We start from the raw sequence: 15,176 nt of genomic DNA, 5'->3' as shown, positions 1-15,176 counted from the left end.
AAAAAAATCTCTTTGGGTTGAAATTTCCGTTTGTTCTGAGCACGCAGATGAATGTTTGTGGGTGTTTGGTATCAATCTGTTCACTCATTTGTGATTTATCAAGCTTAAAATAAAATGTACTTTAATAAAAATGTCAGATATCTTTGTATTTGAATAATTAATAATTAGGCCTGTTTTTAAAATATTAAAATGTCTAGTGAGCACACAAGTATTTGTGCATGCTCCTGTTTGACATTACTTTATCTTATTGAAGTGGTTTGTTTGTATTTTGCTTTTCACTCAGGTTCAACTGGCCAATTTCACTTTTGTTTATAGTTGGTTTCACTTGCAGGTTCTCAGGAACTATCACAGTGCTGTTGTTAGCTACTTAGATACTATACTGATAAGCACAATATAAGAACCAATATAGAATAGAATAGAATTGTCTTTGTGTAGGAGAGGGTTTGCATTTAAAAACACATGCTTATCATTATTTATGGTAACATTTCTGTTCATATTAAGTTAAATCCAGCCTCCTTCTCCCAAGGTTTTGGGGACCCTACTCAGGGAGTATGGCTCACTCTGCATCCCCACACAGCAGGGTTGGGAGATAGGACATGGATGAGCTTGGTAGCTCTGCCCCTATGAAGATCCATTAGTCATTGACTTTTACCCCTTTCCAGTGCAGGGACCCAGGAATGACTTGGGCTACTGAAACTGGAAGATTGCAGTTTCAGCCACAGAGCAATGTAAGAAGGCACCTTACCTTTCACCTTTTTTCCAGTTCTCCATCTGCACCAAGCCCAGCTGTTCAAGTTTGGTGTAGGTGAGAGTTTTGATGCTCTCTGATTTTGTTTGTTTATTTTACCACAGACTCTGTTTGGGGCCCATTCTCCATGGAGAGTGTCCCTTTAAGAAAAAATTTGAGTTTCTACAGAGATGCCAGAAAATATTTCTACTCTGATTTCACATTTGTGCCCAGAACAAAGATTTCAGTTAAAACAGAAATTCAGGTATTCTTCAGATGTTATAAAACTGCTTACGTATTTTAATATTGTAGAGAAAATGGTGTTCTCATGTGTATTATCTACCATAATGAATATTGTTAAGCAGATACCATACATCCTGCCATCTGCTGATGTTAATTAGGGAATGTTTACATAAAATGATAACTACCAAAATAATTAGCTAAATACACTCAATAATGTGATGCCTAAAACCTGCCAAGAAGAACATGTACTAATTCCTATCCACCTCCATTGTTACCTTAAGAACAGCTCTCTCCATAGCAACTGAAAACTTTTCAAAGCAGCAATAAACTAATCCTCTCCAGCTTCCAGAGCACCATCAAGGAATTTTAAAAACATCGGACTTTCCAGCAGCTAAATACTTTTGGGGATTCAAAAGGCCACAAAGCTAGAGATATACAATCATTTATTTTTTTCTGCTGAAGGTAAGAACACGGTGTTAGAAATGGTTGTGTCCCTATAACTGTGATGTTTTTAAATGCTAACCTATTTCTAAATGTTAACTTAAAGCTAAAATAAATTTTGAAACATCAAAACCTTTCAGAGTGTGCTATCCCATGCTAACTTTTATCTGAATGCATGCCAAGTTATAACTCAGCAAAAGTTTTTAGTTTACTCTACTTTAGCAATCTGTTAGCACAGCATTTCTAAAAAGGAAATCAGATCTGTATTATTTTACAGTGAAAAGAAGCAGATGTTGCGTGTGGCTATTTAACATATGTATGTATATTTCCAAAGGCCTGCTCCTCAGTAAAGGGAGAACTCTTTAGTGGAAAACAAAAGTTAAACTCCTTTACAACTGGCATGCTCCTATATCAAGATAGATTACAGTAAGGACAGAGCTTACAGTACGTTAGGAAAGATGTGTCTAGGATAGTTTGCTTTTACTGTTTGGAACACTATCTTTGCATCTAGGATTATTAAAAGTGAGAACTAGTTACTTTTGAGACATTTCTACATTTTTCAAGTTGTATGAATGACATAATTACTGCAATTTTGCAGCTCTTTCCTCTGACCATAAAGCAGCATTAATTTCCTGTTCAAATGTTTTGGGTTTGTTTCCCCCTCCTCCCGCTTTATAGCTGATGTTAATTAATGAAGATGAAAACCACTGTAAGTCATTGCTAGGCATCTGTACTACTGAACATTTATATCAGAATTCCTGCACAATGCTTTATTTGCTCCTCATATACAAGTACATCTACTAGCCCTTGGGAATCTGTCTCCTAATGGAGTAAAAGAGAAAGCAATTATATTTGTTCCTGTGCTTACTAAAGGAGATTATGATCAAATATAGTAACATAACAGGGAAATTACAAATGTGTATTATACTCAAAACTTTTAATGTGAAGGAAGGGCAGTCCAATTTAACCACTTACCAGTAATTCTACAGAATGTTTAAGGCCACTGTCATCTTAGTTTCCTGCTGTTTTAGGCTTTAAAGTCCCTACAAACGCCCTGTTGTTCAGAAACAGCTTGTCACTGCAAATCAGCTTAGCCAACCAATTAATAAATCCTTTCAAACATATTGCAGTCACTCTAATTAAATGGTTTTTGTTTTTCTTTACCATACAAATTCCTCAGGGTTCAACTTTAAGCTGTGAACTACGAACCACCATTCAACTCTCAACACAGACACGCACTTACAGGAAGAAGAGAAAATGTGTTTTCTGACCAAGCATCCAGCTTTTTGGGTGGCATTTTCCGCTTTCATATTTGGTGTGGTCGCTGCAGAAGCACAGTCTGGGAAAGAGCACAAGCAGGAAAGCAGCTATGCTCCCAGCCAAGGCTATCTGATGGAAGTTTTACGCATTCTCTCAGCTGACAACTACACTGAGCTCCACAAGAATCACTCAAGAAAACTGCTCAAAATGTTATTGGAGAGAGCTGAATGTCCACAGTGGATTTATGGGATGCAGGAGGATTGTAATCTGGTTAGTGTATCAATTAATGAAGAGTACATATAAAAGATGAGTTCAGAAATCATTTATTCGGGTAAAGCCATTCTAATGCATATCATGGGCACACACGGCATTCATTCTTTCAAAAAAAATGAACTGCTATAATTATTTAATTGCTAATGATTTATATTGCTTATTTATTTTTGTAAAGAGGGCCCCCAAATACTTCAAGTACACCTTAAAAACAATTTATCTTTCACTTATTGCCAGATATTTCAGATATTTATTTTCAAACTAAGGTTTTCCTCTTTACTTCATCCTACAGTTATATCGTTAGCTTGAATTTGAAACACAAAAAGAAATTTCTGTTGTAGTTAGAGATGGATGGGGAGAAATAGGAATGGTTTTGTGAAATGTCATCATTCTGGTTGTTATTTTGCAAAACTCAAACCCCAACCCATGGTTTGTTCAGATTCACATGCCATTTCCCCCAAGCCTGCAAGGTTTAGGGGTGGTTTTGGAAAAAAATGTTCTGGTCAAGGTAGATCAAGAGCAGATCTCCAGACTCTGGGATTGGAAGAATTCCAGGGTATTAAAATGTTTGGAATCACAGCTCCATGTGGGGGCTCAATCCCCTAGTAAATTCAGACTACTGACTGGCCTATTTCTTCCCACTGCTTTGACCACGGAAGGAAAAGGGGAATAGGATGCCAGATTCAGGTACGAGGGAGACTATGCTGTAGTTAAGGGCCCAGATGGAAAGAAATGTAGATTTGGAAGATGCTCCAAATTTGGATTGGGACCCCCAGAAAGCTGATGGATTCTGGCTCCAATTAAGATTAATTCAGCTTGTTCTAGGTCTGGCTTATCTCTAACAGCAGGGAATTATACAGAGAGTATTGTGGCTTCATGTCAGAATCAAGAAGCAGCAGGTGGTGAAGGCTAATGATGGGGAAAGCTGACATTTACTGTGAAAGTAAAATGCTCCCTATACTCAACAGGACCAATGTGTTGGAGAGGAGATTTCAGTCCTCTGCCGTAGAGCACCTACTCATTTAAATAGCCATAGTAACAAATGCTGACATTTTTCATAACTGCCCCAGGGTGAGTGAGCATTGGTAAATAATGTAGGGCTCCATGCTCCCCTACAGGGGTTAGTCCTGCATAGAGGAGTGGGAACTTCCTGGGAATTCTTCCATCATGGGCCAAGGTTTTCTTTGTGTTTGTGACCTATTTATAGAAAGTGCAGGGATGATGGCAAAGGAAAGATTTTCTGAACCCTTCTCACATTTTCTGCTGGGCTGACCTGGGCAAATAGCAAGGTCCATGCAGTACAGTGGCTTTTTTATAAGATTGAAATCCTGCAAGATGAGCTAACAAACACCCCAAATGGAGGAAAACTCATGACAGCAATTGTTCTTGAAACATCTGCAGTCTTTAGAATCAGAAATTCGCCCTCCTCCTTGACACTGGAACTAGCTTCCCAAACAGTGGGGGCAGGGAAGCCCCACATCCCTCCTCCCCACCAACAAAACCAAAAAATGGATCAGACTCACAATTCCCTTCTGAATCTGGGATCCCAGCCATCACAAACCATTGCTTTTTCAGATTATTTAATTTGCAAACAAGACTCCATCCTGCATTTAAATCATTGCCCTGAAGTTCTGTACCTTTATTAGACCCTTTCTTTTTTCTTTACTAATTGACCCTCCAAATCCATGGCCATGTGCTTGATGCTCCTTAAGCAGTATCTGGCATTACTCTATCTCCCAAGTGCACAAAAAGACATACCGGTACCTTCTTCTGTATTGTCGGAATCCTTACTAATAATCATTAAAAAATAGGGAGTTCAGAAAAAAAATATTCTGCTCCCATATTCAGAAAGGGACTTGTTTGTTTTAGAAAATAAGCATTCTGAAAGTAAGGTCATGCAGGTGTTTGTGACTCTAACATGTTGATAACAGCAAAATAACTAGTGATGAATCAATCTATAGTCCCAGTCAATCAATCCTCCCAGTGGAGGATCCCACAATAACAGCAACTCTTTCAGTGCACCTGCTGCCCTCCCGGTAGCAATTTCCTTTTCAAACATCTTGCTTGCCAGCACCAACAACCTTAGTGACTTGAAGTTATCCTTACTAGACCTTGAGGTATAATTATAGAAATCTCTGAAAAGCCTCCACTCCATACAGTATGTGTGTTTTATCACCCACTGGGTAAATTTGAAAGGATAGATTGGCTTAACATTTCCTTTAGGGAAATGAGCTAGAAGAATTAAATGTATTCCTCCTAGTCCAAAACAATAATACACAAAGACAGTCATGTTAATACATGTCATCAATACAGAAGAAGGTATGCCTTCTTTGTATACTTGGGTGATAGAGTAGTGCCAGATGCTGCTTAAGGAGCATCAAGTACATGGCCATGGATTCTGAAGGTCAATTAGTAAAGGCTAGTATTGTAGATGTTAGACAGGACACAGGGGGCAGATTCTAATCTAATTTACTTACCAGTGTGAATGTTTAATTTGGCTATTGGTACCCACAGTGCATAACCTTTTCTAACATTCCTCTTGGGGTGGATTTAGGTTGGGAATATTTCTATTAAAATGTCTGTGAAACATCAACTCACTCACTTGCTTATAGTTGAGGGAGCATATGAAACCTGAGCGCCATAATCTGCATTTGATTCAAGTTTTTGGGCGGGGGTAAACATTCAAGGAATAGGTTTTGACATATACGGTGTACCAGATACACCAGTACACAATATCTGTAGCCATAAACATAGTTTAACCCAGTAAACTAGGTTTTCTGGCTGCTTTGAATCATTGGAATGGGGCAAAATAGCTGAAGTGTGTTGTTGTATCTTGCCTAGTGACTATGATTTAGGTGCTTTTGTCTACTTTAGAGTCATAGGTACTGGAACTAGGGATGCTACTGCATCCCCTGGCTTGAAGTGGTTTCCATTATATACAGGATTTAATGGCTCTCAGCACCCCCACTATGAAAATTTGTTCCAACACCCCTGTTTATAGTCCTTGTGATCTACCATGACAGTGGAGATCAACTCAAGTGCTCAAGATATGCTTGGATTTAAATAGGGGGGGAGCTATTAGCATCCTTCCAATGGGACCAGCTGATATGGCCTACAAATCACAACAGGGACAGGATATTTTCAGGAAGGGGCTTTCTGTTCTGGCACTTGCTCACCCACTTACCCTAGTCTGAGAGCACGTGCTGGTTTTCTAGGCCTATCCGCTCATAAAGCCTTTTGCCTGAGGTGACATTGGAAGGGTCTGAGTGTGAGGAGAGATGATGCCTTATTGGCATTGAGCTATTTTGTTTTTAAAATATTATACCTGCTCTTAGGGGGGGAATTCAGAGCAGCACAGACCCCTGGATGACTTCTGTCTCTCTTGAGTCCCATTCTGATGACTTAATTGACACATAGGCTTTGTGCTGACCAAATGTTCTGATAGCACAATTAATAAATATAAATAAATACAGCTCTGAAGATACAGGGCCCAATTCTGCTCTGTTAGCCTGTAAATGTGGAGTAACTCTAGTGTTTCCTTTGACTGGGAGATGATCTAGATGACTTCTTGAAGTTCCTTCCAGCCCTACGTTTCTATGCTTTCTATGCTATCACTCACACTGGGATTTTTCAACCTGTGGGTCATGACCCAAAGTTGGGTCACCAGAATGTTTCAAAGGATCATGTGGCAGCTCCTGTGGCTCTGGTCCCATGGGACTTGCTAGGCTCAGTGCCCAGTTCCAGGCATTGTGACCTCCAGGGTTGCAGTGCCGCTCAGGTTTATTCCAACTGCCCCCTCCATCATGATGATGGGGAAACTGACCTAGCTCAATTTGAGTGAGAGAACCAGGTCGCAACGCTACTCAGACAGATTTGGCCCAGCTGGCTCCTCATCAGGGACTGCAGCAACACAGGATGAAACAGCTGGAGTAGGGAGCCAAACTGAGCCCAGCCAGCCCCACAGGACCTAGCCTCTTCCAGGACTTCCCACTACCACCCCACACAGCCTATTTACTAGGTTGCAATAGGCCATCACCCGCCACCCCACAACTCTCTGGAGCAGGACCCAACCTCCAACCTTGGCCTATTTACTGAGTTGTGAGTCACAGGCCATCAATGTTTACAGATGGATCCTGACACCAAAAAGGTTGAGAACCACTGCCTCACACTGATATAACTCAGGTCCAAATTTGGCTTTTTCTGTCCTTCATTCTGCAAACCCACACAAGTGCAAGTGGAGGCCTTGCAGCAGTTAAGGTAAGGTTAAGCGCTAGCTGTAGTCCTTTGCACCGAGGGCCAGAATTAATGCCTAGTGATGTCAATGGGGATCTGTAAATGGACTACAACAGTCCTGAGGGGGAGTAAGTCTCAAATCCTTTGGGCATTTGCCCCCTTGCTCACAAGCAGGCATGGTTTATGAAAGGCAGCACAGAGAGTGATTTGTCAGCCATGCAGCAGCCCTCATTACTGCAAGATTGGATTTCCATGTGCTTCCCCTGCTGTCCCTATTGCTCATCACATTTTACCTTGTACACACCCCACTCTGCATCTGTGCAGCCTCAAGACCAGTCTCTTTGACATAAAGTTGATTCTCCTACTCTGTTCTCTAATCCTATTTTCAGTGGATTAATAGTGACATGTAATTTGAAATTAATTTCCATTTGTTTTAATTATTCGCAGTGCCTTGAACCAGATGCTTTGTTATTAATAGCTGGTGGAGATTTTGAAGACCATCTCAGTGAAGAAGTATTCCAGAGAATTTCTCTCATTCTTCTCTACTATATTATTCATCAAAGAGACATCTGTTCTTCAGAGCTCAGTCTGAGTAACAAGGATTATAAATTTTACCTACACAGCATGCTCAGTTTAAGGCGTGATGAAGACTGCTATTATTTCTCAAGGAATGAAACTGAAGACATTTTGGCTGCAATAAGGCAACATTTTAAAACTCCTGAAAGCCAGGTAAACACATACCCCCAGCACTCCAAAACACTTACCAAAGATCTAAAGGCTAAAACCTAGTTCTGCCATCAAATTGCAATCAAATAATGTGGTCCCTAGGGGACCATACCCGCTTGGGACAAATTAGAGCAGCCCTTTAGCTGATCTAACCTGCGCTGGAGCTGGGGATAGAGAAGAGAATCAAGTTTCTGTAAACAGTTCCCTGCTGGTCCTTCACTGTGCTACATCCATCAGATACTGGATGTAGCAGGGAATCTGCCAAAAGATGTGGCTGTTTCTTTGACGTGCCAGATACATCTGAAGCTAATGTACCTACCATAGTCAGTTCCTTCCGCAGAAAGAGTCATCCAAAGAAGACTAAACTTACGTTAGGAATGGCAAATAATGTATTCATTATATTTAGCTGTAAACATCCTTTTAAAACCAGGAAATACATGGCAGGTATAACTCACCTAGTATTTATTGTTATTTATTTATGTCAGTGCCTAGGGACCAACCAAGAATAGGGCTCCATTGTGCCAGGCGCTGTACAAACACAGAATGATAGACAGTCCCAGCCCCCAAAAGTTTACAATCTAAATAATCTATTCTCCTTACAATGTACAGTAATCAAAACCACTTACCAGATTTTCAAAGTTAGAGAGTTGTTATAATATATATTGACCAGCTGTGAAAAGTTCATCACCCCTTTGGATGCTATACAACTCTGTCCTCATCTGATGCTTACTCTCCCGTTCTTCTTTTCTTTTCCATCTCACTGCTCTTTAATTTACACCACACAGTGGTAACAGCAATCAAGGCAAACAGAAGATTGCTAGAAGCCACTAGCTATACAACATAAAGCAGAACGCCTGCAATTCCTCTTTCTCTTCATGTGCTTTGTGTAACCTTTTCCCCTTCATAAATTATTCATTGACTAGTACAGTTGGTTCTAAGTATCACTGAAAGTGCCGATTTCCAGGAACTCAAACAGTATCTCAGCAGCTATAAAGAGGCATCGGTGGGTATTTGGCATATCAGCATGGAGTAACAATCCATACAGCGCTTTACCGTGTGGTCTGTTTGCTTACACTGGCAGTGTACTCAGTATGTCTGTTTAGTGTCTGTGATTTCATCGTTCACAGAGAGGAGACTGGGGAGACTCTTTGTGAACGGTAGTGAAATCATTACAGCCTATCTAATGCTTTGAATCATAACATCTGTGGCTAGGAGAAAGGGTAGGTGATCCAGGGGAAGAAAACCATTTTGGTCAGTTTTTACATGTTATGATTGTTTAAAATTTGTTTCCTTCTCACCATAGCAACTAATATATTCAATTTGGTTGGAAAGAAAAGTCTTCAGCTTGTATGGAGATATATTGGCAGTGAATTTGACATTAGAAATACTTGCTTTTCTTCATGGTGCACAGCGGGGTCCTGGTTTGGGATTGGGGCACCTAGGTGCTATGATGATACAAATAAATAATAATAATAATAATAATTAATAATAATACATGAATAATTAACCAGCTAGCCACTAGCCAAGGTGGGGTTACATGTGTATGTGTCTATGGCTGCTGTCTGTGTAAAATGGACGCGCCACTCAGAATGGTGCGCTTATGAGGCTGCAGCACATTTAAGGCAAAATGAAAAACTGGCCTCAAAGGTCTCTCATTCACAGCTGGACACGAAGACCTGAGCTTCATGCACAAAAATGCTCACACATTTACAGAACTATGTCTGTGCACATCTCTACTGCAATGACGCGTGCAATTACTAGGATATTTTGATGGCTAAGTACACTTTTACTCATGCAACTGTGATAATTACATGTGCAGCTGAACTAAATGGACATGGAAACATAGGCATACAAGTGGACACTGGAAATCAATTTCTTAAAATTGATCTCATACATTTCCTTCTTCTTCTTCATCTTCTTCTTCGATTACAGTAACAGGCCAAGATCAGGTCCTCACTGTGCAAGGCACCATATGCATGTGCTGTAAGAAACAGTCTCTTCCCCCAAGAGACTGCAGTGTAACTAGATAAAAGAGACAAAATGTCAGAGAAAGTGAATGTTATCACCTCCGTTCTATAGACGGGGAGCTGAAACACAAAAGTATTAGGGGAATTGCCCAGGGCTGTACCTGAAAGTTGTGGCAGAGCTGGGAATTAAATCTAGATCTGCAGTGTTACAGACCAGTGCCTTAACCACAACATCCACATCTCTTCTTCCTCTTCTGCCACTTTTTGGGATTGTACTGGCTACACTCTAGGCAGCAAAAATCTTGAAGAAAAAAATTAAGCAGACATGGCATGAAGACAACAATAAATAAAAATAACTTGAAATAGCTAATTGAATGTGGTGTTTTTAACTGCTGCCTCAAGTTCCTTTCCCTCCTTCCCAAACTGGCTTCCTCCCCATTACTGAAACTGATTTCATGTTGGTCTCTAACCACCTCTTCATAGCATAATCGCAGATCCGGTATTTCATTCTCATTCTCTTTGAATCTCTTCTGCTTTTCACGCTGTTGATTATATACTCTGTCCTAACAACCTATCCCCCTGGGCTTCTGCAATGCTGTGTTCTCTTGCTTCTTTTCCTGCCTATCTGATGAGTTACACTAATGTGACCAAGAACCACTTAACTAAATTTTTATTCTGTTTGTAGTGTGTTGATGTAAGCATTCTGGAGAAAGAAGCTGCCATATTGGACAGTGACGGTGCTGATGAAAATACACTTCCTCGCCTGGCTGCTACAATCATTACTTTGGCTCTCCAAGGAGTCTGCCTCGGGAAAGCAAGTTTACCCACCCCAGAATTCTTTATAAAATATATTTTCAGTTCTCTAAACAGCACTAATGAACTCCAAGTAACAGGTAGGGCTGTGTATTTCAGGTTTGCCTTTTGTGTCAGTACAAGAGAAAGGAAGTAAATCGAAATCTTAGCATACATTTTTCTTTAAGAAAAAGGTCAACATTTCTTTTTTCAAGCACTGATGGGGACAATTGTTCTAAATAACAATGAAATTTATAAAACAAAGTATTGCCATCATGTAGAAACATTCTTAACATCTGTTTGGTAGCTAAATACCTTATCTGAAATTAATTGGTGGGCTCAGCCCAGTTCTTAATGGACAAAGTCTCCATTTCACAAAAATCACCACAATGACCCTAATTCTGCAAGTTATTCCATGTTGGCCCATGGGATCCATCCACATATAATAACTTACAGGATCATGGACACTATTTATCAGTACCTCGTTGATGCTTTCAGCAGAGCTATCAATGATTATATGGCCACAAAGGGTGAACTGGCTTCTTATCTCCTAGAGATCATCAAGAGGAAAACATTAATGTGGCAGTGTGGAGACAGGGCCGCCCAGAGGATTCCAGTGCGGGGCCCCTGCTTCGGTGGTAAGTCGGCGGCAGGGGGTCCTTCCGTTCCGGGACCCGCCGCCAAAGTGCCCCAAAGACCCACAGCAGGGACCCCCCGACACCGAATTACCGCCGAAGACCCAGCTGCACTCCGGCAGCGGGTCCCGCTTCGGCTGTAATTTGGTGGCGGGGGGTCCTTTTATCCCGGAGAGGAAGGACCCCCACGGCCAGTGAAGACCGGGAGCGAAGAAACTCCGGGGGCCCGGGCGCTGCGAGAATTTTCCGGGGCCCCCGGAGCAAGTGAAGGACCCCACTCCAGGGGCCCCGAAAAACTCTCGTGGGGGCCCCTGCTGGGCCCAGAGCCTGGGGCAAATTGCCCCACTTGCCCCCCCCCCCTCTGGGCGGCCCTGTGTGGAGAAGTAACTGCTTACTGTATAGCTGACTTCATACTCTAGAGCTGTCAAGATGGGATCTTCACATTTACTAGAGAAAAAAGTGATTAAAAAAGTATTGTTAAATAAATCCTCAATACTGATTTTCAATAAATATTACAGCACTGGGGAAGTCCAAAAGACTGGAAGAAAACTAATGTTGTGCCAGTGACTTGGAAGAAAACACAAAATTGTCACTGATAAAGAGTGCAAATGACACAAAAATTGAGATAGTGGTAAAAGTCACTTGTTCAGAGCAATCTGGATTGCTAAATAATCTGGACACAAGCAAACAATATGTGTTTTAATATGGTTAAATAAATGTAAATGTATATATCTGGGAACAAAGAATGTATGCCCTATTTACAGAATGGTGGACTCTATCCCGGAAGCAGTGACTCTGAAAAAGATTTGAGCTGAACACAAACTCCCAATGTTATGCTGTGGCAAAAAGGGCTAATGTGACCCTGGTATATATAAACAGGGGAATCTTGAATAGGAGCAGAGATTATATTATCTCTGTAGTTGGCACTGGTGTGACCACTACTGTAAAACTGTGTCCAGTTCTGGTACCACAATTCAAGAAGGACGTTAATTAATTGAAGAAGGTTCAGATAAGAGCTACAAGAATAATTAAAGCGTTGAAAAATATGCCTCACAGTGATAGACTCGAAGAGCTCAATCTATTTATTTTAACCAAGAGAAGATTAAAGGGTGACTTGATTGCAGTCTGAAAGTATCTACATTGGGAACAAATATTTAATATTGGGCTCTTCAATCTGGCATAGGAGGGTATAACATGATCGAATGGTTGGAAGTTGAAGCTAGATAAATTCAGACTGGAAATAAGGTGTAAATTTTTGACAGTGAGAGTAATTAACCACTAGAACAATTCAGCACAAGTGTTGTGTTGGACTCTCCATCACTGACCATTTCAAAATCAAGATTGGGTGTTTTTCTAAAAGATACACCCTAGGAATTTTGGGGGGAAAGTTCTATGGCCTGTATTATACAGGAGCTCCAACTACATGATCACAATGGTCCCTTCCGGCTGTGGAATCTATGAATATGCTATATATTTTGACATTTTGAACAATTGCTGTTTCATCTTTCTCTTTAATTTGTGTTTATAATGAGGTAACATCACATTTTTCTAATAAATTCCTAGAAATAGACCAACTCCTAAGCATGCTGAGGGATGGAAAGACCTGCAATGCAAATGGACAAATGTACAGTCACAAAGAAAGACGTCATGGCATGACAATCAGAGATGCTGGATATTTAAATATTCCACTCACATCAAGACAAAAGAATGGAGAATATATAAGTGGTTATCATGAAGATAATGAAAGCACTGCTGATTGGGATCAGGTTAATTTATTTTTTACTATTCTTACCAACAGTTGGAATTGGATGTCAATTACAAAAGTTCAGGTTGTTTTGCAAATATATAGTGCAAAGGATAAATCACTTCAATGGATAACATTTATGAATTTTGTGATTTTCTAAAAGTCATATATATATATATATATATATACACACACACACACACATATATATATATGACTGGCCTTTGTGCTTTAGACTCAAGTCAAAGCAGCCAGGACATGTCTGAAAATGTAGGCTTTTTTTCTTCTTCTTTGTAACCCGGTCCTCAGGTATGGTTGCAGTCTTCTTCCTTTTCTCCTCTAGGGTTCCTGTGTTCACCTATAAGTGCACCAGGTGCCTCTACCCAAGGAAACCTCCATTAGTGCAAAGAACACAGAGGGCCTATTTGTTGGGAAAATTCCAACACCTAACTCACACAGAGGCATGTTAATCACAGCACAATAAAATAAAATAGCGATCACAAATTCCAGAAAAATAAAACAGTAACTTGGGCTTTGTTAGGTATGGGTAGCTCAGGTGAGAGAAAAATGGAAAAAAGGAGTAGGATAATAAAAGATAAAAACAACAATACATAAACACTACCACCTTAATGTTTTTTGGACCATTTATTTAGGAAGTTTTAACAAGTTTATAAATCTTTGATATGTAAATATCAGAAACAAAATATCCTTCCTATTATTTACAGCCAATAAAAACCGCACTGTGCTCCCTCCTCGCACCTGCTTAGGCAAATAGTTTAGGCTTAGTCTTTGGTGGGCAGTACAGCGCTGAAATCAGTGGCCAGCTTAAAACGCAATATCAAATTAAATAAAGTCTTCACACCAAGGATGGTAAGATTGTCCTTGTGGCTCTCTGGTCCAGATTCAAATGTGCAGGGTAGCTTGGCCCTGAGTGTCCTCAGCCTTTTGGGTTTCTGGTCTCTACTGAGATGACACTGATCACTGTCCCAGAAATCCCAAAGTCTTTCCTTGGGAGGAATGTGGAGGGTCAAAGGGTCGTCCCTGGCTGAGTAGCTCCTTTCCCTACTACACTGTCTCCAAACAAAACCAAAAGTAATATTTCCATACTGAACCCTTTGTCTCTGATTGGTTCTTGTAGTGTTCCTTTTCAGTTCTGTCTCTGGCCTGGACCCCAGACAATCTGGGAAACAGAGTCTGAGCCTCTGTAGCCATCAGGGCTGCCCAGAGGATTCCGGGGGCCTGGGGTCTTCAGCAGCGGGGGGCCCTTCCGTTCCGGGACCCGCCGCCAAAGACCCGGCTGCACTTCAGCGGCAGGTCCCGCTTCGGCGGTAATTCGCCGGCGGGGGGTCCTTCCGCCCTGGAGCGGAAGGACCCTCCGCCCCAGCGAAGACCAGGAGAAGAAGCAGCTCCGGGGCCCGGGACCCACAAGAGTTTTCTGGGACCCCTGGAGCGAGTGAAGGACCCCATTCCAGGGGCCCTGAAAAACTCTCTGGGCCCAGTGCCTGGGGCAAACTACCCCTCTTCCCCGCCCCCCCTCCCCCACCCCGGGCGGCCCTCGTAGCCATTGCGGCTGTCGTACAGCTGCAAATCCCCTATAGGCTTAACGTGGTATTTCAGAAGTAGCCCTTCCAAAGGGATTACATTTTTTAATAATACATTTTAAGATGATTCAAAGCCTAGTGGTTTTACTCTCTTGAGTGGATAAAAGATGTACATCTGGTTTTCATTTAATGTTCATTTTGTGATATGAAGATGACACAATTGCCTTCTGATTCAATGCCATCCTGACAGTTGTTTAGCTGAGTGATTTTATTTTGAATTCATATCCCATCAGTATAATTATTTTCATTCTGGTGGACCTCAAAGGAGAGTCATGTCAATCAGCCAAGTAGATGTTTAAAGCAAATGTGGCCCCAAAATAACTTAAATGAAGATCATAGGCCAGTAGTGATGCCAGGAGTACAAGGAATATAATTCCCCTGGGCGGAAAGCCAATTTACAAAACTGAGCACTTTTTAGAACTTTTTGGAACTTGGACTTCCAAGACTGTCCTTGAATCAAAGGCTGTGCATTATTCTAGATATGGCAGTCAAGCTGAGAGCCAAAGTATTTTTGTGTAGCCTTTGAAAGGTTATAAA

At 41.1% G+C, this 15,176-nt stretch overlaps 1 protein-coding gene across 3 annotated transcripts in view; it reads left to right on the top strand.

Moving 5' to 3' along the window:
• The first annotated feature begins 1,336 nt into the window (after nt 1-1,336).
• SLC39A12 (solute carrier family 39 member 12) overlaps nt 1,337-15,176 on the top strand; it is a 36,854-nt gene continuing 23,014 nt past the window's right edge. For 2 of the 3 annotated variants that reach the window (XM_039525117.1, XM_039525116.1), the window contains exons 1-5: nt 1,337-1,432; nt 2,592-2,941; nt 7,622-7,903; nt 10,553-10,760; nt 12,858-13,060. In XM_039525117.1, the coding sequence (XP_039381051.1) occupies nt 2,669-2,941; nt 7,622-7,903; nt 10,553-10,760; nt 12,858-13,060 (966 nt within the window). In that variant the 5' untranslated portion in view covers nt 1,337-1,432; nt 2,592-2,668. Of the gene's footprint in view, nt 1,433-2,591; nt 2,942-7,621; nt 7,904-10,552; nt 10,761-12,857; nt 13,061-15,176 lie in introns of those variants that run through there. The other variant, XM_039525118.1, reaches the window with a different exon arrangement.

Source organism: Mauremys reevesii, linkage group 2 (genome assembly GCF_016161935.1).
Source record: "Mauremys reevesii isolate NIE-2019 linkage group 2, ASM1616193v1, whole genome shotgun sequence".
Lineage (NCBI taxonomy): Eukaryota > Metazoa > Chordata > Testudines > Geoemydidae > Mauremys > Mauremys reevesii.
The sequence above is the reverse complement of the archived record's forward strand: the minus strand, read 5'-3'. Positions and strand labels throughout refer to the sequence as shown.